The sequence below is a fragment of the Desmodus rotundus genome, chromosome 4 (genome assembly GCF_022682495.2).
Source record: "Desmodus rotundus isolate HL8 chromosome 4, HLdesRot8A.1, whole genome shotgun sequence".
Classification (NCBI taxonomy): Eukaryota; Metazoa; Chordata; class Mammalia; order Chiroptera; family Phyllostomidae; genus Desmodus; species Desmodus rotundus.
The window spans coordinates 27408562-27433715 of record NC_071390.1 but is presented as its reverse complement, the minus strand read 5'-3'; the positions used below and the strand labels follow the sequence as shown (position 1 = coordinate 27433715).

The following is a 25154-nucleotide window of genomic DNA, read 5'->3' as shown; positions in this document are numbered from 1 at the left end:
TCATGGGAGAGGCAAGGCTTACCCTGGGCCTCGGAGCATGACCAAATAAACCGATGGGAGGCTGAAGAATGAATAACGTGGTGTGTCGAGTGCCCAGCTACCTTTGCTCAGCTGCATACTGTGCAGGCGGCACCCCATGGTACTCAGATGCCAGAGGGCATCCGAATCATCCAGCAGCTTATTCAAGATGCATGCACAGAGATTATGAAACAAGCTTAAAAAATTTTTGCTTGTGGTCCTTGGGTCACACTTTGAGAAACACTCCTAAATATCTGTGTCTGCATCCCCCACAACACTGTTGCCATTTTGAGGTTGGGGTCTGGGATTTATTCATTTCTGTACCCAGCAACTAGCCCAGATCCTGATACATCACAGGGGCTTGACAGTTGTTTACTAGGTAGATTACATCACAGAACATAAGACTACCTTGATGGATCAGTCAGGAAAACAGACCACACTAGGTATTTCAACAGAAAGAATTTAATGTAGGGAATTAGTTAAACAGGTGTTGGAGGAGAAAAAGTGAACAGGAAACACGGAGATAACACAGAGGTAAGTGCTTCTCTTCATCCGCAGGGCTGGGGAAACAAAGAGAAGAGGTTAGGGCTGTTGCCAATAGGCACTTGGTTCTAGTACACTTAATCAAATATACTAGAATATTTTTCTATGGCTGCATAATCCATAGACATGTTCTGACACAACACAGAAATTGTGTATCTAACACCCAAAGATTATTCTTTCTTTAAATTAAAAATAACCTAAGTGGGGATTGGTGGGGTGGTGGCTATAAAGGGCTGAGGCGAAGGAGCCTTGTGGTGCTGGGTGAGTACTGTGTCTGGATTCTAGTGGAGGTTGCACATTATCTAAACATGTGATAAATTTGCATAGCACCACACACATGCACATATAAATGTGGTGAAATCTGAGTGAGCTTCATGGACTGCACCAAGGACTAGTTCCTGGTTTTGATACTGTACTAGTGACGCAAGATGTTCCATTGAGAAAACTGGGGGAAGGGTACATGGGACCGTTCTGTACATTTCTTTTGCAACATCCTGTGAATCTATAATTTTTTCAAAATTAAAAATTAAAAAATAGCCCGCATACCTTGGTGGTTTATAGAAAGGACCTGTAGATGAAACTGGCTGGGTCATTAAAAATGTCTTGTCCCTGCCTATTGTCAACAAGAAAGACGACATTGTGGGAGTAGCTACAGTTTACAACAGAAAGGATGGGAAACCTTTTGATGAGTATGAGGAACACATTACTGAGGTAAGTGCAATGGTCAAATAATGGAGGGAAGTGAAATTCGTGAAATAACAGAGGATGCATAATTATTGTTATTCTGGAATGATAGTTTGGAAAAGCAATTACGACACGAGTCACACGTGGTTACAGCCAATGTGTTACTGTGTCGTTTCCCTCTTTCCTGACTTCTGTGAACTGCAACACTTTTTGCTAACGCTTGAACTTTGGGCTTAATTGAAATTCTCTGCAGTACTAGGAAACTGAGAAAGCAGGTTTCTATTTCCTTCCCCCCCTTCTATTTCCTCTCATTCTTGCTCTCATGCCCAGCTCTATCTGATTTTTAGGTCGTGCTTATTCTACTAGATTTTTATAATTTTTCTCCTCTAATAAAGTATTCAGGGTGCATGGTGCACTTTGGAAATCAAGGGCTTAGTCAATTTTATTGTCTGGGACAATTATTATTGCTGCTGCTTTCAAGTCAATTTTCCTTTAATTTTAGAGAATCGAATCGCATTTTATACATTTCAGACTCTCACAGAATTTCTTGGCTGGTCTCTTTTAAATACTGATGCCTGCGAGAAAATGAATAAGCTGGAAAACAGAAAGGACATTGCTCAGGAAATGCTCGTGCACCAGACCAAAGCCACTCCTGATGAAATCGTCTATTCTGGTAAGTGCGGAATTGGGTCCTGTGGACATTAGGTGGCATTTAACCAGGGCTTCTGGAATCACCGAATTACCCAGAGGTCTGACTACTGAGAATAAGTCTAGTCCTGAGCTAAGGAGGGGAGGCAAAGAAGGAGAGGTTAGGGGAAGACCTGGGTGGCCCAGTGTATGTAGACCCTGGCTGGACTTTCAGGTTGCTTGGTTGGAATAACACTTTGTTAAAAATATCTTCTGGGTCTGTAGGTGCTTGAGTAGTAATATCTAGATTCAAGTGTGTTAGCAAGAAAAAAATATATTTCCAGGAAAGGAACTAGATCAGTCAGCTATTGCCATGTAATGCTGCATAACAACCATAACATCTCAGTGGTATCCAACAATGAACATCTAATTCTCATTCATGCATTTGGGGGTTGACCAGCCTTTGATTGATCTTGGTTGGGCTTGGCTCCAAGCTGTGAGTTTGATTTGCTCTGTATCTCTCTCTCTTTGCTTGATCAGCTGCTCCCTGATAGGTGTTCTTCTCATAAACACAACAGAGTGCAACAGAGCAAGCCCACTGTGCAAGCACATTTCAAGTCTTTACCACTGGCCAAACATGACCAAGACCAACATCATGGGTGGTGGGAGAGCAAGGAGATATTTGCTAACAGTGTTCTAACTGCCCAGCTTTTAGAGCATGTGCATAGGTATAGTTTTGCTGGGTGGGATTTTGGGGGGGTTGGTTTTGGTTTTGTCGGGTGATTTGAGAGTTAAGAAAATTTGACTTGAGAATTTGAGATATTGAAGACAAGTCCTGGGGAGAATAAAGAGAAATTGATATAAACTAACAAAAACAACATACAAACCACTACCTCCCCCCCCCCCAGTGTTACCTTTCAGGGGAATAGAGAAATCAATTAGATTAGATTATTTCTCACAGAAAACTCTTTATAGTCAGGTGTATTAGATCTTCTTTGTGCCTAGAATGCATCTTTGTCATGAAACTCATCACAGCATATTTAAAACATATTTTAACTGATTTTAAGAGCAGAGGAATCAGATACAAATCTTCTCCTTTATAGGAATTTCACACCTCAATTGCTTTTACATTTTAGAAATTTCAAGAGAAATTAAATATAGATGTAATTGAAGACTGTGAAGAGAAACAACTCATCACAATTTTGGTACGTGTTTTACTTCTACTCTTAACACTTTTTAAATAAAATATAATAGGACATGCTTTCCCATTTTTCAAATAAATATTGAATTTCTTCTTCCTTGGCAACTTTCAAAGCTAAAAAGAAAGCATGTTTCTTCAACGAGTCAAGTTCTGGCTCCTTGCTTATCTTCCTCTTTGTCCCCTACAGTCCTATCAAGGTGGATTATTTAGAATCACAGCTAAACTAGACTATGGCATTATGCACAGATTCTAGAGATGTCATGGCCTGGTTTATTTTAATAAATGGATTATCATGGCCACCCCAGAAGACACTACAGGAATCCAGAACACAGGACCCTTCTAGGCACAATTATCATGGCCATCACTAGCTTCCCTTCTAGAGCCTGGAGGAACTCAGTTCCTTTTTGATTGTCATTGGGCCATCTCTATTATTTCTGGTTGAAATTAACTCCTTTTCCAGTTCATTAATTCTGTATTTTGTTGTGTCTACTGTTAAACCCACCCAACACTCATTTCCACAGTTGACAGTTAGACTCACCCAATCACTGTTTCACCCCAGAGACGATTGTTTTCAGTTCTAGAATGTACATTTAATTTTTTTTTAAATATTCCAATTCTGTGTTAAAAGTTTTCATCATTGTGCCCTGGCTCAGTTGGTTGAGCGTTGTCCTGCAAAACAAAAGGTTGCTGGTTCGATTCCTAGTCAGGGCACATGCCTGGGTGGTGGGCTGGTCCCCTGTTGGGGTGTGTGCCAGAGGTGACTGATTAATGTTTCTCTCCCTCTCTTTCTCTGTCCCTTCCCCCTCTCTTAAAATAAGTAATTAAATATTTTAAAAAAGAAAACTTTTCATTATTTTATCTGCTTTGCCTATTTTTCCCTCTATTTTCTTGAATTTATTGGTCACAGTTATTTTAAATTTTCCACCTCAATACCTGAATCACCTTTAGGTTTGGCTCTACTGTCTAGTTTTGTGGTTGGGTTTCTGTCATTTGATCACTTTAAAGCATGCTTCATTTTTTTTTAACTGGATATTGTGCATAAAAACTTCTAGGGGTTCTGGGTAGTATTATCTTTCTGCAAAGAGGGCTAGATTTCCTTCTGACAAGTGAATAAAGTTGGTTTTAGATTTAGTCAGAGATGGTTTACTTCACTAAGTAAACCATGGAGGCAGAGCCCTTACTATGGAGGCAGAGCCCTTCTAGGACACCAACTGAAAGCCGAGACCCCTAAGCCTTGAATTTTAAAAACTGGAAAACAATTTGACTGAAATTGAAATAGTCTCACATTTATTTCCTTCAGTCCTCTGCCTCTTCACAATCTGTGATGTAAATGTTCTGCTTTCTACCCTAAGACTGTACTGAATGCCTCACAGCTTAGGACAGACCTGCGTCCTGGGGCACCACAGCAAGCGAGAGACATGGTCCCACAGGCTCATGGGAAAGCATCGCTGAGCATGCAAAGAGAATATGATAGAATGGAATTAAACGATCATTTACTGTTTACTGAATATTTCCTGAAAAGAAAAAAAGAGAAGTTGAGTACTGAAAATGAGTAAAGCAGCTGCAACCAAACATTTAATTTTGCATCATAGAAAGAAAAGAACTACTAGAGTAAGATTGGAATTGAATCGCACTACTTAGACATTTTCTTGGTATAACTGAATCTCAGTTTCACCATCTGAAAACTGGGGTAACTGTGCAGGTTTGTTGTGAGGATAATTCGTGCAAACTGCAGAACCCAGTGCTGGGCACATAAAGGCTCAGTGAATTGCAACAGGGTCTTTTTATTGTAATTTTTTTCACACCCAATGGTGGATGTGTGAGACTACAGGGAAACTGGAGGAATGCAGTCTGACACAGTTTGTCTTTATTTGAACAGAAAGAGGACTTGCCAGACCCAAAGGCGTTAGACCTGTATGAATCCTGCTTCAGTGACTTCCCAGTTACAGAGCATGAACTGATTAAGTGAGGACTACGACTGTTTTTTGAAATAAATGTGGTGGAGAAATTTAAAGTACCCATAGAGGTTAGATGGACTCTAATGTAAAATACCAGGTGATTCTGCAGCTGTTCTCCACTGATGTTTCCCGTGGTTTAAAAGATTAACTTCAGTTTGGATTTTAAATTATTATTAACTTTGTAAATATATCAGCTTCACCTCTGTAAACAAGACCAACCGATAAGATTGTCACAGACCTTCTAAACTTTAGCATTCTGTTCCAAAGTCTGAATGGTGTTATCTTCTTTTGGTGACAGGTTCTTACCAGACAGATGTACACCATGAGAAAAGGGTACTGTTCCGTCACTTACCACAACTGGTGCACGGGTTCAATGTGGGGCAGACCTCGTTCACTTTGCTGAGAGTAGGCGCAGAGAGTGCTGTCACCCATTATAAACCTGCCCAGGGAGAACTGGAGACAGCCCGTCAGCTTGGATCAGTCATTCTGGAGTGCACGGGCACAGTCCCATATGCCCCACACTCCCCTGTAGATGACACCAGACAATGTGGGGGTCCCTGGGCACTTGGCTGGATTATCACTTTTAAGGAAAAATCTTAAATTTACTAAGTGAGGACAATCACTTACCTCCTTAAAGGAAATTTCAGTTACTTGCTGGCTTGTTTTTAAAAATTTTTTTCAATTAGAGTCGATATACAATATTATATTAGTTTCAGGTGTATAGCATCATGATTAGACATTTATATAACTTACAAAGTGATCACCCTGATAAATTTAGTACCCACCTGACACCCTACATAGTTATTACAATATCATTGACTATATATTCCCTATGCTGTAATTTACATTCCCATGGCTGTTTCTATACCTGGCAATTTGTACATCTTAATTCCTTTGTTTTGTTCATCCATCCCCTCAACCCCTTCTCATCCTGATGGGGTTTGTAACTGCCCAGAATGAGCTATAATATTCAACAAGAAATAAAAGCAACTTGCTCTAAAAATATAGCAGGTCCCCTTCTTCATTGCAGGCAGGCCTCACTGCACATGCTTTAGAGGTATATTAATCCAAGTAAATATCTATATTTTTATATTATTATATTGTTATATTAAATACATATCTACATATTATACATATTTTAGACAGGAAGGCTGAAGAAATACTGTACAGATCCTGAAGCCTTTGCCATGGTCGCTGCTGCCTTCTGCCGTGACATTGACCACAGAGGCACCAGTAACCTGTAGCAGGTGAAGTAAGTGAACACATGTGCAATGTCAACACGTACTTGTGACGTTTGAAGGTGTCTAAGGGGAGAATAAATGAAAATCACCTTGTGACCAGGTTTAGTATTAGTTCTCAATATCTTTAATGTCCTTTAATCTGGAATCATTTCTTAACCTCGTTGTGTCTTTCAGGATGTTGATGCTTGGGCCCATTGGTTTGCAGACTATGCCTCAATTGAGCTTAGTCTGATTGTTTCCAGGCTACTAGATTCAGGGGGAAAGTTCTGAGTAGGAATTCTGTTTAGGTGTTGTGTACTTCTCAGTGCCTTGCATCAGTAGACCTATGATGTTAATTTGTCCCGTTATGTATGAGGTTAAGTTAAACTATTTATGAATGTCTAGTTGATCTCTTTATGCAAAAGTACATTTTCTCCTTTGTATGAATGAATAATCTGTGAGGTGTTCCTTTGAGACTGGGTGGATGTCGAGCTCCCCTGATAGCTTTTTTGACTGATGTTTTTAGACCCAAAGAAATTAAAGATACACTTTTTGACTGAAATTCAGCTTTATTCATTTTTTAAAAAAATCTCCAGTGCTGACACAGAGTAGGCATTTGACTATGAGTCAGAATTCTGATCCCTAAGTAGAGTATTTTGTTTACCTGACCTGTTAATGACTCCTCCCCTCTGTAAAGTTCTATTCTTTCTGAAATAAAATGAAACTTCTCTATGATGCCTTCTATTCTTAAAAATATTTATTCCATTTTTCTATGCCAACATCTCCACATTATTAAGGTAAACCTTTGGCTTTAGCCTCTCTTCATCTTCTCTTCACCTTTTTTTTTTTTTGATGTCACTCCCCTTCCTCAAACAGAAAGAACTAAAGAAAGACAGGGTACCAAAGACTGAGGTCCCCACTTCCATAAAGCTGTGGCCCAAAATTAACAAACAGAACATTTATTATATTTTTATTTATTTTTAGAGAGAGGAAGGGAGGGAGAATGAGAGGGAAACATCAATCGGTTGAGTCTCACAGGTGCCCCAGCTGGGAACTGGGCCTGCAACCCAGGCATGTGCCTTGACCAGAATCAAACAGGCAATTTTTTGTTTTGCAGGATGAAGCTCAACCAACTGAGCCACGCCAGTCAGGGTCAAACAGGAAATTTAAGTTTGAATTTATCTCACTGTCTTCAAGGAGGAAGGAAATGCTACTTTATAGTGATTTTCATTTTGGTTCCTGGAAATTCTTTTTTTCTCTCTTTAAATTTTTAAAAAAATTTTCATTTTTAGTTGACATACAATATTGTATTAGTTTCAGGTGGACAATATATGGATTAGACACTTATATAACTTACAAAGTGATCACCCTGATAAGTCTAGTGCCCATCTAACACCATATATAGCTATTACAGTATTACTGACCATATTTCCTATGCTTTATTTATAAGAATACTTTTTCTTTATGAACACTTTTTTTATAAATGATCTGTTGGCCTCAATAGGTTTGCTACATGTTCTGTAAGTCATATTCTACCACCATGAACTCTGGGGAACAAAGATTTTTGACGCAGGGGATAAACTAAACTTCCAACTTTAAACAATTCAACCATTTTATGCATTCAACAAATTGGGGGGGGGTTTAAAAAGAATTTGCTTTAAAGAGCATATTCTCATCTTTTAAATCTGAAAAATCTTTTTTGATATGTAACTTCTGACCATTTCACGGATATTTTAGGGGAGAAGGAGAGAGAAGAAATGAAAAAAATCCTGATAGTAAAGATTCTATATTGTATGGATGCATGCATAATTTTTTTTTTAACGTTGTTGCAGAGTGTCTTCCAATCACCAGCTACAGAGCAAGCGGGGAATGGAATGGGTACCTCTGTCAGGCTTGTTTTCCCTCCCATCTCCAAAGCTGGTAGAATATTAGCCATTCTCCAGACGCGATCCTGGGAGGTTGCATGCTTAATCTTTACACAGCTAAAATCATGGCCTATTCTTTTCCTTCTAGATCCACATCTCCATTAGCAAAGCTTCACGGATCTTCCATTTCGGAGCAGCACCACCTGGAGTACAGTAAGGCTCTACTGAAGGATGAGGTATATGAGCCTCTCCCTAGGGCAGCTCACAAGCTCTGGGCCAAAATGCTAACCCACAGAAAATACTTGGAAAGAGGATGGCCTTGAGTTATGAAGGCTGACAGTGTATACCTCATAAAAGTCAATTGATAGAAATTGCTATATTGCAACAGTTTTTGAACAACCAAGTTGAAAGTAGCTGTGATAGGGGACAAAAGGGCCATGGAAAGTCACAGAATCTCTGTGGGTCTGTGGAAAAAGCAGAGAAAGCTTACAGGGGATGTAAAAGGGGAGGTATAAATATAAAGAAGAAAAATGGCACACCTGAAACCAATACAAAATTATATTGAATGTAAATTTCAATTGAAAAATAAAATTTAAAAAGTAAAAGGAAAAATGGCTACACAGCCACTGAGTTTCTTTTTCAGTCATGGGCACTCCCTGTAGGGTATGGTCTGTACCTTGCAGAAAGTCAAGCTTTGGTAGTGGAGGGAGGCACGAAATTAGGATATAAGAGAGAGCCAGACAACTACCATTAGTAAGTCACTGACGGTTCCAGAGGAAGGCATCATATTCAGAAGTGGGCAGGGCATAAGGGAGAAGAGGGTTTGGATCAGGGACAGCTTTATGCAGGAAGTGGCTTTGAACTTAGTCTTGAATTCACTTTGATTTGCACATATCATGTACTGCTAAGGGAGGCAGTCGATCTTCCCTTTATCAATTTTATTAAAAGGGGAAGAAATACGTTCCCAACTTCCGACCAAGATGGAGGCATAGGTAGATATACTTTGCCTCCTCACACAACGAAAAGAAAGACAACAAATTTTAAAAAATAATAACAGAACTGCCAGAAAATCGAACTGTATGGAAGTCTAACAACCAAAGAGTTATAGAAGAAACATTCATCCAGACTGGGAGGAGGGACAGAGAGCGGCAGCCAGGGCAGAGAGGACTCACGGCAAAGCAAGAGCTGGAGGACCAGGTGGGTGAGGCAGCAGCTGGCTGTCCCACATTTGTGTGTGGATAAACCGGGAGGAACACCTTGGGAGTGAGACAGACCACAAAATCCAGGGTTCCAGCATGGGGGGGGGGGGGTGGGGGGAAGCCACAAAAACTCTGGCTGTAAAAACCTGTGGGGATTGCAGTAGCAGGAGAAACTGCCAGGCTCACAGTAGAGTTCATTGGAGAGAGCCACAGGGTCCTAGCATGTACACAAACCCACCCCCCTGGGAATCAGCACCAGAAGGGATCAATTTGCTTGTGGGTAGCAGGGGAAATGACTGAAAGTGGGATTAGAGCTGAGCAAGCAGCATTGTTCCCTCTCTGACCCCTTCCCCACATACAGTGCCACAACCAAGTGACATGGTTTGCCCTGCCCTGGCAAATACCCAAGGCTCCGCCCTTTACAATGTAACAGCTGCACTGAGACAAAGAAATAGGGCCCAAATGAAAGAACAGATCAAATCTCCAAAAACAGAACTAAGCAATGAAGAGATAGCCAATCTATCAGATGCACAGTTCAAAACAATGGAAATCAGGATGCTCACAGAAATGGTTGAGTATCGTTGCAAAACAAAGGAAAAAGTGAAGGCTGTGCAAAGTGAAATAAAGGAAAATATACAGGGCACCAACAGTGATGAGAAGGAAACTGGAACTCAAATCAATGATTTGGAGCAAAAGGAAGAAATAAACATTCAACCAGAACAGAATGAAGAAACAAGAATTCAAAAAAAAAAAAAAAATGAGGAGAGGGTTAGGAACCTCTTGGACAACTTGAAACATTCCAACCTAAATCATAGGGGTGCCAGAAGGAGAAGAGAAAGAGCAACAAATTGAAAACTTTCAAACTTTGAAAAAATAATGGAGAGCTTCCCCAATCTGGTAAAGGAAATAGACTTCCAGGAAGCCCAGAGAGTCCCAAAGAAGTTGGACTCAAGGAAGCACACTACAAGATACATCATAATTACATCACCCAAAATTAAAGAGGAGAGAATCTTAGAAGCAGCAAGAGAAAAGGAGACAGTTACCTACAAAGGAGTTCCCATAAGACTATCAGCTGATTTCTCCAAAAAAATCTTACAGTCCAGAAGGGGCTGGAAAGAAGTGTTCGAAGTCGTGAAAGGCAAGGAGCTACATCCAAGATTACTCTATCCAGCAAAGTTATCATTTAGAATGGAAGGTCAGGTAAAGTGCTTCCCAGACAAGGTCAAGAAAGGAGTTCATCATCACCAAGACCTTATTCTATGAAATGTTAAAGGGACTTATCTAAGGAAAAGAAGATGATCAAAAATACGAACAGTAAAATGACAACAAACTCACAACCATCAACAACCAAACCTAAAAAAACAAAAACAAACTAAGCAAACAACTAGAACAGGAACAGAATCACAGAAATGGAGATCACTTGGAGGGTAATCAGAGGTGGGGGGAGGGGGAAAATGGGGGAAAAGGTACAGGGAATAAGAAGCATAAATTGTAGGTACAAAATAGACAGGGGGAGGTTAAGAATAGTATAGGAAATGTAGAAGCAAAGAACTTATATGTACAACCCATGGACATGAACTAAGGGTGGGGAATACTGGTGGGAGGGGGGTACAGGGTGGAAGGGAATAAAGGGGAGAAAAAATGGGACAACTGTAATAGCATAATCAATAAAACATACTTTAGAAAATTTTATTTAAGGGATACATAGGCTTCTGGGAAAGTTATGGATATAATGTAGTTGTACTTTTGAAAAAATCACTTGAGAAAGTTCCAAACCAAAAACAATTAAAATGAGTCATTTACTAGACAGAGGGGAACAGTGTTTTGTCATGGCAGAGAACTTATTCAGAATTGCAGATGCTCATTAGTCGCTTTTCTCAGTTTCTATAATAATCTTTTATTAAAGGCTCAGGGGAAAGAATACACAGAAATATGTCCCAAGTTTTGAGATAACACTACAGTTTTCTAGGTAATGAAAAGCCAAGTGGAAAAATTTGTGAGGCAGAGTGACCAGTCAGAAAAATGGAAAAAAGAAAAAGTGACTTGTGTGTTTTTAATAGGCTATGATTGATGTAGCACCTAGACATGGGGACCTAGACAAGCTGCGTCAGAATCATTGATTTAACAGGGAGGGGTGGGCAGGCTGTTAAAACAGATCCTGGACTTCTTGTCAAACTCACTAACTGGGCGCTCTGAGGTGGGGGCCCACAAGTCTGAATCTTCAACAAAACTTTAATAATTCTGATGCATAGCCAGAACCTCACCTTGCAGTAGGACTTCCACCATAAAAGTGATAATATCTGTTCTATGAGAATTAAAAGGACAATTAAAAGTGACTCAGAGAGGGAAGAATAAATTGTTAACTAATTTGTTATGAGTGTTTGTTTTACTGGTTAAGACAATCTTATATTTTTGAGTAAGAATTTTCTATAATTCCCAGTGACTATGTGCTAACACAGGCAGATTATGTCAAATATATTTTTATTTTTATTTTTAAATTTTACATTTATTTACTAAAGGAAAATATGTTTAAAAACTACAGCCAAATATTTAAATGGTTAACATTGGAAGCCTCCTTGTATCTCATATGTATTTCTCTTCTGGGACTGAGGTGTTTATAATAAGAGTGTGGTTTTCCATCTTATTTTTTTTAATGTTATTTACTCTGTATTCTGAACTAGTTTTGATGGCTATATAAAGGTTTATTATTCTTTCTAAAAAGGCACACTGCATCTCAGTAACCTTTACCACCTTGGCGAGGACCTGTCTACAATGCTATTCAACCTACTAATTGCAGACATTTAAGGCCTGTAAACAGAGTCGCTAGGCAATGCAATCACAGAGCTTTGTATAAGCAGGGAAACCAAATGCTGAAAAAATTGAAATCTTTAGCCATCATATGTAGACAATACAACTCTTTTATTTACTTACTTTTATATAAAAATATTTACATTAAAAGCCTTTAATTTTCTAATAAGGAACATTCTTAGGATTTATCTAGCATTTCAGCATTTCGTGGACATGACTCATGAGACTTGTTTTGCAGATTATGAGGCTTCGACCTAAAATAGCCTGACATCCCAGCAGAGTGGGGTTCACTGCTTTGAGAACTAGAACCACCCATCGTCTAACCCGACAGAAACCCACCCTGTAACTTGAGTGAATAGCTGGAAAAACTTTGTTAGTCAAATTTGTAAGAGTAAACATTTTAATACTTCAACGCACTGTAGAAAGGACAAGCCACATTGCTCGGCACAAATGACAGAACCTTTTTGTTATTCAAAAACACTTCTTTACAAAGTGTATGATAATTCTATTCATGCTTTTTTATACCACCCCCACCTTATACAAAGGAGGCACAAAGAAGAAAGATATTGTGCTTGGGTCACCAGCAGGCGTGAACATGGTGGCCATCTTCTCCAACACGCGGACCAGATCTGCTTTCACTTGCTGTGGCTCCTCGCCTGGGAACCCTAATCAGAATGAATTAGAGCTGCTTCTACCTATTTTGGTATACTATGCAGAATTTATATTTTTATTGCCACTTTAATAGTAGGGGGAGAATAAAAATAGACTGTTTGAGTTAGTGGGCCCTTGCTCTAATCAAAGGGTCACAGGCTCTGCCTTTGCTTACTTTAAAAGAAAATTTGCATGTGTGCATGTGTTTAATCTTCCATTTTTTCCAAAATGATTTAGTGGAGCTTCTGAAAATATTGTGTTGGCCAAAAAGTCCATTATGTTTTTTTCTATAAAATAAAAGACACGTTTTTCATTTTCACCAATAACTTTATTGATTTGGATGTTTTGAGTATATCAGCTATCTGCCACTTGGCTTCTAGTGGGTAGAGGCCAGGGGTGCTGCTGAACATCTTCCAATGCATAAGACAGCCCCACAGCAAAGAATTATTTGGCCAAAATGTCAATAGTACCAAGAAACTTCGCAAACCACTTTTGACACGTTTGATCAGTCACAGCACCTTCTCCATACACTGCACAAATCTTTTGCATTTCAGTTGCATTTTTACCTTTCTTGAAATAATAAAGTGTAATACACTGAAAATGTTGCATATTTTTCTTTATTTCCAATATTAAAATGGCTGCACAAAAATTCACCAATTTTGATAAGTTTTTTTAAATGCACACTGATATGACAGCTGTCACAATGCAATCTAACAAAATTGTTTCAAATGAAGTTAAAGACAGCTAAGTACTACTAGAGCTATCATACAGAAAAAATGTGATGGAATTTTTAGCCAACCCAATATATTTAACATTAAAATGAAGGAAAAGAGGGTTAATGGAAAAATAAGATGAAGTATGGTAAATGCCCAAACTGTTCCCAATATGTGTACTGTGAGGTATAAACATTTATTAGAGATGGGCCACAAATTTGGTTGAGATTTCCAGCAACTAATACAAAACAGAAGAATGCTATTTTATTTGAATCTGTATCCGTTGCTTAAAAAGAAACCACTGAGAAGCTTTTCTTTTAAGAAACTGAAAAGGCATACAACTGTAATTGAATAACAATAAAAATTTAAAAAAAGAAAAGAAACTTAGCTGTGAATAGAATCAAAAGCTGTAATTGAACAACAATAAAATAAGTAAATTAATTAATTAAAAAATCCAAAAAAAGGGTTTTTCAATTAGTATACATGTACATGTTTTTAGATAAAAGTAAAAATAAATGAGAAAAAAGAGTGAAATTTAGGTATATTGTGCTATTTAAAAGGCAGTGCTGAAACATTGAATGTATACCCCTTTTCCTTAATTATACCAATTTTAAAAGAATGCCATTATTCATCTTTTTTAACTCCAATATTGACTTGCTCTGTTAAGTGAAAGACCTTTTGATAATCTGTAAGCTTTAATGCAGCCTCTTTATTATCCATTTGGATTGGGAAAAAGGTATGACAAATGGAGTACAGCAGGGTTAGTCATATTTATTTTTGTATTTCTCTTTATATGTTGCTTTCTTTCTCTCACACACATGTGTTTAACATATAGCAACAGGTGTCTAAGTTTACAAATAAAAGCAACATACACTAAAATAATTGGTGCATAAAAACAAATACTGATTTGGTCAACAGTTAGATGATGTTCTGTGCAATCTGACACTTGGTAGAGACCGGAAGTTCTAGCTTAAAGGATTATTTGTTTAAATTCAACAGCCTGTTTTGCTTTTCTCCCTTCCCTATTCTATCTTCATTTGGCTCTTCTAGCTTTGTATTTGTTTATTTTCATGTTATTTTTAAAACTGCTTATATTTAAAGTGTACAACATGATGTTTGGATCATAAACAGTGAAATGATTACTGCAGTCCAGGTAATTAACATATCCATCTCCTCACATATGTGCCTTTGTGTGTGTGTGTGTGTGTGCTGAGAACTCCTGAGATCTACTCTCTTAGCAAATATTCAGCGTACAATAAGTATTAAATGACTCCTGTGCTTTTAATGTTAATTTGTCTAAAAGTTTAAGGCATTTCCACACTCGCCCCCACTTTTCACCCAGTAGAGCAATCAAGGATGACTTTAAGTGTTCCTGGACCTGCGAAGTATATGGCACATTACTTTTTGGAACATAAAAACACGTATCAGAACAAAAAAAAGTGAACAAATAAAGACTGTGACTCACTGACATAAACAAACCATTGGGTCACCACCAGTACAAAGGCCACCATGGTGCAGGTAAAGTGGGATTAAAGTTACAAATGCCTCCTTTCTTCTTCCTCCTTCCTGGCCAGTCCAGACAGGTTGAAAATACCCTGTATCCGGAAGGTCTGGTTCAGAGAGAATGGGTTGATGTGCCTGAGGGGCTGCTGTGAACTGTCTCAAGTAAGAAATTGATTTTGGTCTAGACAAGCTTTCTTTTATTTTACTTCTTGGAGTATTCAACAGATATTTTTTCATTGTATCAATTCGAAAAGACTGTCATTGCTATTACAAACTCATTGTAACAAAAAATATCACAGCTTCCCTTTCTTCTACTTATCTCTGCTGTGTAAAATACCTTTTATTTTTTGTCCTGGAAGTTGTTATTAAAAAAGATGACTTAAGTGAAGGTTTATAAAACATATAATAAGAAAACTTGAATTTTGTCCATTTCTTGCTTTCGAATATTTCAATCTCCTGGAAGGACAGAGAGCCAGAGCTGGTCTTGGGTTTGCAATTCTATTTTAACCTGAAGCTAGCTTCAAAACCTTATATAACAAAAATAATGATACAGCCTTTGTAGCAATTTATGGTTTTAAAATGCATTCTCAGTTATCTCACTTGAGTCAACATTCCACAAATGCTCATTGATCATAGACCAAGTGCTAGGCAGTTAGGCAGTTAGGTAGGGCAGCTGTTATTACCCCGTTTGAGAAAGCAAATACTCACAGATGTTAAATGACGCGGCCAGGATTATACAACTACCAAGTGGTCAATCTGGGAACTGAACCTGGGCTTCTTGCTGAGAGGGAGTGCCACACTGCTCTGGTTTAGACTCCAGCTCTGCCGCATACTTGCTGTTTAACCTGAGCGAGTTACTTAACCTCTCTGTGCTGTGGTTTGTTGTGAGAGTAAGAGTATTCCTAAAGCATTTCGAACTGGGCCTGGTAAGTAGTAAGCACTATGTTGAGCTGTTACCATTATCTGGTGTTTAGTCCACTGTACTTGTCTGTGTTAGGCTGCCCGTGGCCCTACATAGGTTGATAGACTATTTACTCCTTTATTTCCAGTGGAACTTTACTAAATGGAGGCAACTCCCTTTAGTAAAACCACTGTACATCTGTCCTTTGGCCTATATGCCCACAGTCTATTGGGAATATCAGAACTTTTAAAAACGACTCCCAACTTTATACTCTGGTTTTCTAGAACACAAAGAAATGAAGCCCATTGTGTGAAGAGATTAGTAGTGGGAAACTCTTTGAAGAAAGGCCTGGTTAAATCTGTGTACAATATAATTGCAAAAAACATTTTTAAGAACAGCTTGGAAGGATTTCATTATTTTTCCTAAATACACGATTCCCAGTGTAATTTGCAGTTTCTGAAAGTTGTGCAACAGTTTCTGTGATCCCTCTGAAGCTACCCAGTGGATAATTCAACGTGTCGGAAAATTGAACATCTACCAGATAATTCTTTATTAAATCTCTTTAATTAACACAAGCAAATTTTAATCTATTATTATTTTTAAGTGGTACTGGAAGAAAACACTTTTGAATAAATTCATAAACTACATGAACATGTGCTAATAATATCAACTTTTATAGATAAATTATCTTATTCAAAGTAGAAAGGTTTACTTAATACAAGATACAAAAATTGTAAGCTAAACAGTGGAAGACCTAGTTTTCTTCTCTCTGTAATAGAATAATCTTTATTTTTGTTAGGTATACTTTGGTTTGTTTGTTGAATACAAGGCAAATTAATGATTGCAGTTTATTATGAATTTTCATCTTACAGAGTTTAAACATCTTCCAGAACCTAAACGAATGCCAGTTTGAAACAGTTGTTCATTTGTTTGAAGTTGCAATAATAGCAACTGACCTGGCTTTATACTTCAAGTAAGTACATAACCTCCTTATATCTGTGTGGTTCTGCCTTCCATAAATGATCCATGACATTGAACTTGAAAGGCATTTATTCACACACACATTTATTCATTTTCTTTTTGGATTATCAATAGAATACCTTCAAGATGCCAGATAGTAAACTTACTAGACATCAGGAAGTAGTTTATTATCTGGAGAAGTTTGAGTTGAAGAATATTCAGCAAGGCTGGTGCTGAATACCATGGCAAAAGAGCGATACCACCGAACCTTATGAGGGGACTTTTTGCCCTGGTGAATCCACCGTGGTCCGGAGTCTGACATTTGATCCTGTCAGCGTCAGGGAGATGAGCAATCATGGTGCACACTAATGCACACTAACCAAACTCTCAGAATGCTGAGTTATATACAGCAGAGCGCTAGCTTATTTATAATAATAATTACCAAGGACCAGATACTTCTTGTCAGTGAATAAAGTTGCTTGTTGAAAATGGATTAGAACAATGTGAAAAGTTATAGGATCCAAACATTTATGATGTGGATGGGCAGTATCAAATTGTGCCTCTCTGATTCTTCTTAAAAATGTAATTATTAAATAGTTCAACCATGAAGACAGATACTTAGAATGATATAATTGATATCCAAGTATCCATAACTCAGATTCAACAAATGCTAAGATTTACCACACCTGTCTTAGGTCTCTTCTTTTTCAAGGAGAAAATAAGTGATGGAAGTGAGGCATCCCACCCCACCCCAACCCACCAGGAAAGACCATTCCCTTCACCCTCGCAGACATCACCATCCATCCTTTTCATCTGTTTTTATATGTGATTGTGAAGTGCTTTAAAATGTTCCATAAATGGTACCATACTGTATACCTTTCTGCAACTTGCTTCTTCTCTTTATTTTTTAAATATTTTATTGATTATGCTTTTAGTTGTCCCAATTTTCCCCCCAATGTCCCCCCTACGCCCAGTACCCCCCATTCCCTCCAGTAATCCTCCCTTAGTTCAGTCTATGGGTCACACATACAAGTTCTTTGGTTACTCCATTTCCTATACTGTTCTTAACATGCCCTATTTTATACCTACCGATTTGTATTCTTAATCCCTGCACATTTCCCCCCATTCTCCCCTTTCTCCCTCCCAACTAATAACCCTTCAAATGAGCTCCATATATGATTCTGTTCCTGTTCTGCTTGTTCGCTTAGTTTGTTTTTTAGATTCAGTTGTTGATAGTTGTGAATTTATTGACATTTTAATGTTCATAGTTTTGATCTTCTTTTTTTAATATAATTCCCTTTAGCATTCCATATAATAATGGCTTGGTGATGATGAACTCCTTTAGTTTTACTTTTTATTTGCCCTTCAATTCTAAATGATAGCTTTTGTGGATAAAGTAATCTAGGTTGTAGGTCCTTGCTTTTCATCACTTTGAATACTTCTCACTAATCTCTTCTTGCCTGTGAAGTTTCTTTTGAGAAAATGGCTCAGAGTCTTATGGGAACTCCTTTGTAGGTAACTTTCTGCTTTTTTCTTACTGCTTTTATTCTCTCTTGCCCTGCCTGGTGTGGCTCAGTGGATTGAGTGCCAGGCTGCAAACCAAAGGGTTGCCAGCTCAATTCACAGTCAGGGCACAGGCCTGGGTTGTGGGTCAGGTCCCCAGTGAGGAGTGCACAAGAGGAAATCACACATTGATGTTTCTCTCCTGCTCTTTCTCCCTCCCTTCCCCTCTGTCTAAACATAAATAAATGAAATCTTTACAAAGAAAGTTTCTCTTTTTATCTTTAACCTTTGGCATTTTAATTACGATGTGTCTTGGTGCTGTCTTCTCTGGGTCCAACTTGTTTGGGACTCTCTGTGCCTCCTGGACTATCGTATTTCTATTTCCTTCAGCAAATTAGGGAAGATTTCTTTTATTATTTTTTCAAATAAGTTTTCAATTTCTTGCTCTATCTCTTCTCCTTCTGGTACCCCTATGATTTGAATGTTAGTACATTTGAAGATGCCCCAGAGGCTCCTAGCCTATCCTCATTTTTTTTAATTTTTTTTTCTTCTTGCTGTTCTGATTGAATGCTTCTTTCTTCCTTATGTTCCATATTGTTGATTTGATTTTTGGCTTCATCCCCTCCACTGTTGGTTCCCTGTAGATTTTTCTTTATTTCACTTAATATAACCTTCATTTCTGCCAGGGTGTTTTTAATGCTATTGAAGTAACCAATATGTTCCTTGAGCATCCTGATAACCAGCGTTTTGAACTCTTCTTCTGGTAGGTTGCTTATCTCTGTTTTGTTCAGTTCTTTTTCTGGAATTTTGCTCTGTTCTTTCATTTGGGCCATATTTCTTTATCTCCTCATTTTGGCAGCCTCCCTGTGTTTGTTTCTGTGTATTAGGTAGAGCTGCTTTGACTCCCTGTCTTAGTAGCATGTCCTATGTAGAAAAGGCACCTGTAAGTTGTATGGGGCAGAGCCTTAGGTAATAATCACCAGGGTGGGGCAACCTGTGTCACCGTTCTGTGGCTCTGTGTGGGGGAGGGCTCAGAAAGGGGACATTGCCACTGCTTGACCTGTGGAGTTTTGCCTGGGGGAGGAAACTATCTCCTGGCACTTGCTGTGTTGCCAGTCACTTCAGTCTGCCACTGGTACCCTACCACCTGTTGCCCTAGTGCTGAATCCCAGAGTGGGTGGGTCTGTGTGAGTCCTAATTTGGTTGTGAGCCCTTTAAGGGGAATCTCTTGAGAATCCTGCAGTTTCTTCTGCCACCACAACCCTCATTGGTTTTTACAACCAGAAGTTATGGGAACTTATCTTCCTGGTGCTGGAACCCTGGGCTGAGTGACCTAGTCTGGGGCTGTATCCCTCACTCCCAAGGAATCTTCCTGATTTTTACATACCACATGTGGATGTGGGAGAGCCCGTCCTGTGTCTCCGCGCCTCTCCACGTCACTCATCTCCACACTTCTCTGCACCTCTCCACCTTCTCACACCTCTCTACATGGCTCCACATCTCTGCATCTCTGCCCCTCCTACCCATCTGGATGAACATGGCTTCTTTAAATCCTTGGGTATTCCATAGACTTCCATACATTTTGATTTTCTGACAATTCTGGGTTATATTTGTTTTGTAATATAATTGTAATTTTTGCTGTACTTGTGCAGGGAGGTGAGGCATGTTTACCTAAGCCTCCATCTTGACTGGAAGTCCTAACCTGCTTTTCTCGTGCAACATTTTCCTTTAAAGATTTACCTTGGTGCCCTAGCTGGGTGGCTCAGTTGATTGGAGCGTCGTCCCATACACCAAAAAGTTGTGGGTTTGATCCCCAGTCAGGGCACATACCTAGATTGCAGATGTAGGTATGAAATTGATCCTTGGTCCGGGTGGGGGCGGGGGGTTGTTCAGGAGGCAACTGATTGATATTTCTCTCTCTCTCCCTCAAATCAATAAACATATCTTTGGGTGAGGATTAAAAACTAAAAAATAAAAACAAAGATTTACCTTGGTGGTAAATGGAGATCTGGTTCATTTGTTTTCACTGTACACTCAGCTGTATGTACATACTATAATTAATTTAGTCATTCTATTCACAGACATTTAGTTTATTTTGAATTTTTCTAAATTTCCCACAATACTACATTGTATGTCCTTGTATATATATATATATGAAAGTTTCCTCTAAACTCTCCCTAGAAATGCAATTGCTATAGGGTTGTTTGCATATCTTCAATTTTACATCACGTTGTGTTCACAAAAGTTGGCCCAACAGAGCTTATACAATAGATTAATTTAACTGAATAATACAGTGTGGATAAAGAGCTTGTCTCAGATACAGTCATGCAAATATGATATGCACAGATATAGTATAAAATGTAACTTCTTAACTTGGGGTCCATGCCCACAAGAGTCATTGGATGTGTTCAGGAGATCTGAGAAGCACATGTTAAAGACACCTTTTTATCTCTGGTTTTATATGCTATATATAAAAAAAGCACAGCTGTATCATTTTGTAGGAAGAGAACCATGTTTTAAAAAATTGTTGATGCTTGTGAAAAAATGGAAACTGAAGAAGCCATCAAATATGTAACCAGTGATCCAACCAAAAAAGAGATTATCATGTGAGTAGTCATCTATTCCTCTTTTGGCAAAAATAACCTATTTTGTTTTTCTTTCTATATTAACCATTTTTGTTTTCTTCCAAAGGGCAATGATGATGACTGCATGTGACCTGTCAGCTGTAACCAAACCCTGGGAGGTACAAAGTCAGGTGAATAAACTTATGTTTCCTTTTCTGTCACAGTCTCAGGTACTGCCCAAGTCCCATGTAAAAGTGAGCATGAGGACATCTGGCAGCCTCAGAGTTTTATTATAGCTATCACTTACATGACTATATGTTTTATAAGCAATAATCTTTTATTACCCTGGACTTTTTCTTTCAAACAATCAGTTTTAGTTTAGAAAGAAGGAAAGAGGAACTTGAGAAGTTAAGACTAAAATAAAATGTTCCCTGTTAAGGTTTCTGTTAATGAAGAAAGGCAAATAGCTGTCAAGAGCTCACAAATGTCAGAAAAACAGTAGGTCTTTTTGATCAGGCCCCAGAACAAAACAAATAGAAGGGATATTGGAAAGAAAATGCTTTCTTGAAAGAATTCCTTACCACAGAACAGGCTGTAAAGAGTTTATGTATAATTATTCAGGGATTGTGTGATTTCCTTTTTAAGAGACAATAAATCAGGACAAGGATGAATCACTAGTGCTTTCCAGGGTGGTTTTGCTCCTACAATCTCTTCTTCAATGTGCAACCTCCCTCCTTTGTTAAACTTTTCTGTACTCTCGTCTCCCTGATCCATAGTACCTCATATTATTGCTATTATAGCAATAACCCACTGTTAACATGACTGTCTTCCCTACACTGTGAGCATCTTAAAGAAAAATGACATCTTATTCCTCTCAGTAAGCCTGGCTCATGCCAATGTGACACAGCTAGTGGGTGTTCAATAAACTTGATATTGGGTTTTTAAAAACTATATAAATTAACCCTCAAATAGCGATACACTGTAATCAAGCAAGGCTGTGTTCTAGTCTCTGTGTGCATACGTGTGAGTGCTTGTGTACACTGCACATACAGATACATGCTGGATGCTGATAGGCAGGACAAAAGGAGGACCTGGGAGGCTTTAGAGGTTAAAGCATAATATAAAGGAGTTAAACATCTTCCCATCTCCCCTTTTTATTGTTGAGAGGTGGTGGCAAAAGCAAACAGGAGGTTGGCCCTCCCAGAATGAGTCTGGAACTGGTAGGAAGAGAAATTCCCTTTCCCATTTCAATGTAATCTGTGAATGACATCTTTTTAAAATCAAAGAGCATATCGTATGACAATACCACAAACCTTAACTATAAACCCTATCCTTAAATGTCATGTACACTAATACAATGCAAATTCTCCATCAGTAAGTTGCTTTCACGAACTGAGTCTTTCTCATTTGCAGGGAGCACTTCTTGTAGCAAGTGAATTTTGGGAACAAGGAAATCTGGAGAGAACGGTGCTGTAGCAACAGCCTGTTGTAAAAACCCTGACATAAACACACTCTGCTTATTAAAAGTTATCGATAAAATCAGTCTATTTTGTTAACTGAACCTTAGAAAACTATCTTTAAAGGATTTATTTTTTCCCCTAGCCTATGATGAACAGAAACAAAAAAGATGAACTACCTAAACTCCAAGTAGGACTTACTGATTTTGTATGTACTTTTGTATACAAGTAAACAAATTGATTTTTTTAGTGAAATACATAATCATCTAGATGACAATTTTCCTTTCAAACTTATTTCTCCAAAGTAGTTTGAGGTATTATCCTAATCTCTTATTCAGGAGTGGAATAAAAGGAGAAAGAACTCGGGGGACAGCAAATTGAACAGACTGCTTTAGGCAGGCAGGAAAGACAGCTCCTGTACACTTTAGTTTCCAACGCCCTGAATTAAGTGCAACCCAGCAGCTCTGAGCACAGGCACCATGTTCTTACAGCTCCTCTGCATATGAAAAGTGCTGAATATCAACCATATAATTTAAGTAGTTTTTGACCCCAGTCTCTGTAGGAGTTTTCATGGTTGCACAAAGAAGTCACACCTAGGCTGAGTGGCCTTCAAAATAACAGGATGGAATGGAAATCCCTAGCCAAAGAATAGGATGCAAAGGTGAAGGTAACTGAAGAGGAGGCAGAAAAGCAGGAAGAGGGAAACACAATTGAAAAAGGCTAGATGGAATCTGTTTTTCCTTCTTGTAAGCAGCCAGAAGTCAAGCTGAGCTTAATCTCACATGCCAAAAGCATAAAAAGTAAATACAAACATTAAACTTGCTTTACTGCATACAGTCTGATAATTTTAAGAAGCTGGTTACTGTTTTTCACTAACCCTTAAAAACAAGACCTTCTGCATAATTCCAGATGGAATTGCCTGGTCTAGTAGGAGGGGTTGGGGCTAGGCTTCTTCATCCACTTTAGAAGGTACCTCAGCACAATACTGAGTTTGTAGAAGTAACATGAAAACCATAGAATCAGTGGGATCAGGGTCCCGTGATAAAACAATTTTTGTTCCATTATGCATTCGCTGTGAGACTGAGTAATCTGAACCTCTCCGAGTTTAATATTCTTCGCTATATAATGAGGTTTCACAGATCTTGAAGCCTTACCTGTCAAGTAAAGCTGGCCAGTTAAATGAGGTGACTTGATGGGTACTCCCAAGACTTTGCCTGTGCCTCAAATGTCTCCATGGAGTGCTGTTTTTCCTGGTGAGTTCTCCTAAGGTCACTTTGTTAGGTTTAACATCGTCAGGAAGCCTGTTAAGATGCTCAGGGTCAGCTATTATTTCATCAGATGTCTCAAAATGTCACCTTTAAAGTAGAATGCTAATGTGATGACATTTTGTGTTGAGAGCTCAGCACTCAATTAAGTTTTGTTAAGAAATTCTTATTGTTCCTGGCTGGTGTGGCACAGAGGATTGAGCGTCGGCCTGTGAACCAAAGGGTCGCTGATTTGATTCCCAGTCAGGGCACACGTCTGGGTTGCAGGCCAGGTCCCCAGTTGGGTATGTGTGAGAGGCAAACACACATTGATGTTTCTCTCCCTCTCTCTCTCCTTTCCCCTCTCTCTAAAAATAAATAAATAAAACCTTAAAAAAAAAAAAAGAAATTCTTATTGTTGAACAGAGAAATCAACTCTATCTGGAAAGACCTTGCAAAACAAGATATAACATTCCTTTTAGAGGGTTCTATTGTGTTTAGTGGTATTTGAAAGCCTTCACAGAGGGAGAAAGTATTTTGCTTAAGAGGTTAAGGATGTCCTTCAAGAGAGTAAGAATAGGAGTTTCTCACTCCTTGATATCCATTCACTTATGTACTTACTGGGCATCTGTTCTGTACAAGGCCCTTTGTTACACAGGCCCTGGGGGAAAGATAGGGCCCTTATCTCAGAGTTTACCATCTGGTGAGGGAGCTAGATATTAGAACAGTAAATGAACAATTGATTATCTATCAGAAGCAGCATGAAGTGTGAACCTGGGGCATCAGGGAAGACTTTCCAGAAGAAGGATGCTAACACTAAACTCTCAACACAGTAGGCTTTGGCTAAGCAAAAAAAGGAGAAGGGGTTGGGAGGGAGGGAAAGAAGAGAGTATGTACAAAGGCCTTGAAGTGGCCTTAAGGAGTGGTGTAGCTGGAGGCTAGAAAGCAGCGCAGGCAAAGTACCAGGCGAAGCTGGTACTTGTCCAGTAGTGCAGGCAGCTCTGCCAGATTGTATGTTGCCTTGAAGGCCTTTAAGGATCTGTTCTCCCAGACCAATGGGAAATCATTAAAGGATTTAAACAGGAAAGCAGTAAGATCTAATTTTCACTTCAAAAAGATAAAACAAAAGTGGTAATTTTATTGAGCAAGTGAGAGCAAAGATATTTCTTAGTGTAACTAAATTTAATCCTTACCTCAAATCTTTGATGAACAGGATATCAGGTCCTTTAAGTGGCTCCTGACATTTCCTTTTAGTATTCAGTATATTGGACATGGATCTTCTATACTTTATGTGCATAAAAGGTTACTTCTGAATTTTTTCCAATTACATTGAGAAGTCTCTGTGAACTAGGAACATTATTTTGTATCTCCAGGCAACAAGCTGTGTGCTGGTACAAAGCAACAACTCAGATTCCCAGATTGTGTAGTTCAGTGGTTCTCTTGAGAAACAGATGTCATAATTGGCTAATCATTTATTAGATTCTATTTTTAAATGGATCAATTCTGAATATGACTTCAAGTTTTGAAATGGTCAA

At 38.6% G+C, this 25154-nt stretch overlaps 1 protein-coding gene, 1 long non-coding RNA gene and 1 other non-coding gene across 3 annotated transcripts in view; 1 reads left to right on the top strand and 2 right to left on the bottom strand.

The window, feature by feature from the left end:
* The window catches only part of PDE6C (phosphodiesterase 6C), a 40321-nt gene that overhangs the window by 14674 nt on the left and 493 nt on the right, over nt 1-25154 (top strand). The window contains 14 exon segments of the mRNA XM_053922843.2: nt 1123-1272; nt 1777-1908; nt 3009-3077; nt 4953-5099; nt 5330-5390; nt 5393-5436; nt 6174-6283; nt 8265-8352; nt 16764-16864; nt 20856-20960; nt 21046-21109; nt 22332-22406; nt 22521-22602; nt 22936-23093. Of these exon segments, the coding sequence (XP_053778818.1) occupies nt 1123-1272; nt 1777-1908; nt 3009-3077; nt 4953-5099; nt 5330-5390; nt 5393-5436; nt 6174-6283; nt 8265-8352; nt 16764-16864; nt 20856-20960; nt 21046-21109; nt 22332-22406; nt 22521-22602; nt 22936-23093 (1386 nt within the window).
* LOC128780696 (uncharacterized) lies at nt 362-25029 on the bottom strand. The gene is made up of 4 exons (XR_008426693.1): nt 24813-25029; nt 23530-23676; nt 12658-12788; nt 362-578 (listed from the first exon to the last, which is right to left on the bottom strand). It is a non-coding gene; the product is annotated as an uncharacterized lncRNA (long non-coding RNA).
* On the bottom strand, nt 8073-8212 carry LOC112307423 (small nucleolar RNA SNORA7). Its single transcript, XR_002975051.2, has one exon. It is a non-coding gene; the product is annotated as a small nucleolar RNA SNORA7 (small nucleolar RNA).